The sequence below is a fragment of the Telopea speciosissima genome, chromosome 1 (genome assembly GCF_018873765.1).
Source record: "Telopea speciosissima isolate NSW1024214 ecotype Mountain lineage chromosome 1, Tspe_v1, whole genome shotgun sequence".
Classification (NCBI taxonomy): Eukaryota; Viridiplantae; Streptophyta; class Magnoliopsida; order Proteales; family Proteaceae; genus Telopea; species Telopea speciosissima.
The window spans coordinates 29,023,277-29,028,034 of NC_057916.1; the positions used below are offsets into that span (position 1 = coordinate 29,023,277).

The 4,758-nt window shown below is 37.8% G+C and overlaps 1 protein-coding gene across 1 annotated transcript; it reads left to right on the plus strand.

Annotated features, from left to right (window-relative positions):
- Window positions 1-2,303: 2,303 nt before the first annotated feature.
- LOC122655506 (60S ribosomal protein L14-2-like) lies at window positions 2,304-4,758 on the plus strand. The gene is made up of 5 exons (XM_043849693.1): window positions 2,304-2,373; window positions 2,490-2,591; window positions 4,001-4,130; window positions 4,225-4,337; window positions 4,685-4,758. The coding sequence occupies exons 1-5, from the start codon at window positions 2,371-2,373 to the stop codon at window positions 4,736-4,738; spliced, it is 402 nt and encodes a 133-aa protein (XP_043705628.1). The 5' UTR covers window positions 2,304-2,370; the 3' UTR covers window positions 4,739-4,758.

A 4,758-nucleotide genomic window follows, 5' to 3' on the forward strand; every position in this document is an offset into this window, starting at 1 on the left:
ATATAAAAGAATCTAGTACAAACTATCACATGTGTTACTGTTTGTCGTATCAAGGAGTGATGTGTACCAGTCACTAGTTGACCATTTGACTTGAGAGATCCTTATCATTACAATGTTACATTGTGAGTTTTGGTACACCAATAGTTGATGTCATATGGACTATATATCGTTGTGTTGGATTCGTGATGACGCATCATAAACAAAAGAGATGCTCAACATGAAATCTACTACCCTTGATCGAGTAATATCAATTAAAGAGAAAGTTTATGACCCATCAGATTATAATCTAGTACCCGTGGTGTTTTTAGAAATTGTTTACAAAATTTATTTTTTATTTATCAAATATATAAGTATATTATTTAATTGATGTTTGATCTCATTTTTAGCATCTAATTATGATCACAAAATGTCTGGTTAAAAACATGTACGATGGATTTGGGTTTTACAGTATTTAATTACATGGCCTATAGTCCATCATGAGGTATTGTTTAGTAAATAGTCATATATGCAAATTAAAGAGTTTAATTATGTATGATATTTAATTGAGTAAATAAAATAGATTGTTGGTCATTTAATTATAGTATTTTATTTAATAAATATTGACTATAATTAAAGAGATCACAAAATCATTTTTAGATTCTATCTCTTTCCTCTTTAGAAGTAAGTTGGAATGCAAGTCAAGGTTATTCACCAACAAGTTTTCAATTCACTTTAGGAAAGTGAAAATAGTGAATAAGGGAATCCACCACAACCTTAAGGGGTTGGAGAGTTATAAAAGCACACCACAAAGGAGGGGGGGGGGCACAAACTAGTTTGGCCGAATTTTTCTGGTTATCCCTTAGTCGAATTTATTCTCTATCTCTTTTCTCTTTCTTTCTTTTAAATTGGTGGTGTGTGGTTTAGAGTTTTGAAATCCTAACTTTTCATTGGTGAATAATTCATGTTGATTTGGCATTGGATTGAAGCGTGTAGAGTTGGTGATTATCACTACCCATTGTTGCTCAAGTGTGGAAGAACTATTATCTAGAGGAAGAACTACACTTGCAGTTCTAATGTTACCTATATTTCCCATTTAGTTTTTTGTCATGGGAAGAGATCTCAATCTTGAATGCAAAGGTAATAATCGATGTGATTCTGCTACGCATTCGGTTAACCCGATTGTTTCCCAACAAGTGGTATCAGAGTCATTCATTTTTACAACTCATATGTTTCCAATTAATGTTGTTTATTTATTTATTGGGAAAGAGTTTTATGTCCGAGAGTGTGGTCTTACACGAGCATGGGGCCAATGAGAGCACATGAGAAAGCATCAACAAGGGTGATATTTCTGCCTTTCATGGAGGTGGGGGCAATCATTTCACACTATCACGTGTCTGGACTTAGTAGCTACACTCTTGGACAAAGTCTTTTTTCCCTTATTTATATTTTAGTTGGTGTTCGTTGTGAGGGAGCGTGGCCCCTATGCACGTAAGGGAGATTTCTATATTTCATGAGGGGGTCATTTCGCACCCTCTGTGTCTAGGTGTGGGCGATATACTCTCCCATAGAGAACTTTTCTCCTTATTTTTAGTTCTCTTCTTTAGTCAAAATCATTTTTTTTTTGGTGTTATAATTGTCCAAACTAGGCAGCTTTTGATTCACCCATCTAATTTGATTTTTTAAAACTATGCACTTGGGTTGAAAGAGTTATCAAACCCAATGCCAAGACTAAACTGGCTTGGATTTGGGTTAATGGGTCTTACTTACAAAGTGGGTTTAAGAAATCGTAATCGGGGATGGACTTGTTTAGAGCTAATTCCGATCCAAATTGGATTTGAATCAATCCAAACTGACTAGTTCTAACCTATTTTGTGGTGAAAATAAATTTGGCTCAGGAATCGATCTGATTCAAGATGGACTGAAAAAAAGTGATAACAAAACTCTATCTGGGAGTGTGGCCTACGACAACACTTCCATGAGTCTAGCTCCCTCCTCCCTATATGAAAAGACAACTTTGCTCTTGGCTTTGAGGAGGAGAGAGATAGATTGATGGAAACACTGGCATAAGCCACTCCCCCGGATAACTGATTCGGTTCTGTTTTGGCTGACCCAATTTCGATTCACGCAGCAACGATTAGGAATGGTAAAAATTGGGACCAGTGTCAACCGATTGCAAACCAAATTGACCGATTCACAGATCCGATTCCCAAATCCCGATTCTTGAAACCCTGGTTGGACCGTTGGACTAGAGTTGGCCGAGCCCGATCGCCCTATGCCCTTGTCGACTTTTTTCTATTTAAGGGATTTTTGAAACCCTACCTTACTCTTCCGAATCCGAAGAAGGAGAAAAGCTCTAAACGATTCGTTTCTCTCTCGTACACAGCTGCGATAATGGTGACTATCAGCTTCTTCGATAATCTCGTTTACTTTCACTATATACTGTTTGAAATGAAATTCCTTTTTTCTAACCTAAATATTACGCTCTTCGTTTCTGGTTTGCTTTTTCGCAGCCTTTCAAGCGGTACGTAGAGATTGGGAGAGTTGCTCTCGTAAACTACGGGAAGGAATATGGCAAGCTCGTTGTGATAGTAGACGTTATCGACCAGAACCGGGTATGCATTTTTTTGTTAAACTTATTTCTTGCTCAGATCTGCAGCCACTTTCCAATACTTCTATGTCTCCGTTTGCTTTTGCTACTGAATCATTACTTTTGGAGGAGAATCATGTCAATCATATTTTGCTTGAAAATCTAGTAAGGAAGAAAACAAATCGAGAAATGCAGACTTCATGAGTCCCTAACTGCTCCATCAGCCACTGCTATTCATCCCTTCATCCATTTTAGTCAGGGTTTTATTGGATTGTTTTTACTGTCTTCCATATTTTTTTTATTTGTAGATTATGTTACATTTCAGGGAAACGGCGTGTGTATTCCTGAAAATTATTATTTATGGATGACTGTGGAGGTCGGAAAGAATTACTTGGAGCACTGTGTTGGTCACTGGTTAAGTTAAGAAATAATGTTACCACAAATGAAATTACTCAAATATGGGACATATGCACTTGATAGGTTATGGGAATGTTTTGGGGCTGTTTCAAAGATCCAGATTTATCCTTTTGAGTGGAATTTTGAGTCAATTGTTCTGTTTAACATATGGGAGAGATTTATTTGAGCTGGCAGTATGGAGAACCCACTAATCCGGGGGGTAGGTTACAGTTCGTGTCGATGGGAGAGGGTGGGTTACAATTCCTCAATAGGAGAGGGCAGGAGAGAGAAAGATAGAAGAGCTGCTTGTGTAGCATCTGCCTGCAAGGAATGAGTTACCTATTCCTAAATCCTAATGGTCAAAGCAAGCCCTTTCATACTTAATTAAATTAATTAAGAATGAATCAAATCTCTTCAAGTAGGATTCGACCACTCTACCACTTAGCTACTGAGGAACAATGAGAGATTAGATCTCCTAGAGTTTGATTGCCGGTCTCAACTCTCAACCAATGATCAATATGGACATATGAAGCTTCCTGTGTAACCCCTGGAACCTTGTTGATTTCCATGCCTTGTATGATTGCACAGCTTATAGATAGGATTGAATGTGTGAAAGAGAAGATCTTTTTGAGTAGTAGCTCATGAATGGCAATTCTGTATAAAAAATGAGTGATTATTTATCACTTGATTGTATTCTTTTAAGCTATCCAGGTTTGGAACACGTGTCTTGAAGTTCCTATTTTGCTCATTGCCCTTTCAACATGTTTGATGGCAAAATGTTTTAATATGTAACTGCTTGAATATCTTCTAGTGTTGAACTTGTATAGTTGTATGGATACTGCAATTGGTCCTTATGACCATGGTGGTCTAATACAGAGGCATTTAGTCTATTGGTTTTAAGTTAATAAATCTCAAATATCTAGTCACATTATCATGGTCTCTGTGGCCCAATATTTGTTTTTCACCCTTCTCATACTTATTGGCCCTGACAAAGTATAGTTTCCCATATCTCACTGCTATTTTACACAAACTTGGCAGGCTCTTGTAGATGCTCCTGACATGGTGAGAAGCCAAATGAATTTCAAGAGGCTCTCACTGACAGATATTAAGATCGACATCAAGAGAATCCCGAAGAAGAACACCCTGATTGCTGCTATGGAGGCTGCAGGTGAGGGGAAAATTCATTTCCGATACATAAATGGGTGTTAGTTGCTGTCTGGTCTTAACACGATTCTAAGTGAAAATGTGCTACTGTCTCACAGATGTCAAGAACAAGTGGGAGAAAAGTTCATGGGGCAGGAAGCTGATTGTTCAAAAGAGAAGGGCCTCTCTTAACGATTTTGACAGGTTCAAAATCATGCTAGCAAAGATCAAGGTTGGTTAAGTAACCTTTTTGGCTTTTTCGGAGAATGGTATTTGTGATTCCTTTTATTTGGATAACTCCATTAGTTTGAAATCTCTTAAGACTATTGATGAAGATAGGAATTACTGGGAGAGTAGCATTTATTGGCATTTTGAGATCATGATGATTCTTTAATTGTGACAGATTTCATATTAGAATGCTCCCCCGGCCCCCCAAAAAATGGGAGCTATTCTTTTTGCATTTGCCCCCCCCCCCCCAACAGGGAAAAAAGGAAGTCAGTCTTTTTGTACTTTTATCTGCGTTGCATGGGTTCTGCTCTGCTTGATCTCTTGTGAGGCTAATTTTGTGTGTTTGTGCAGAGGGGTGGAGCTATCAGGCAAGAACTTGCAAAGCTGAAAAAAGAGAGTGCTTGAGTAGAATTGATGTGGACAAA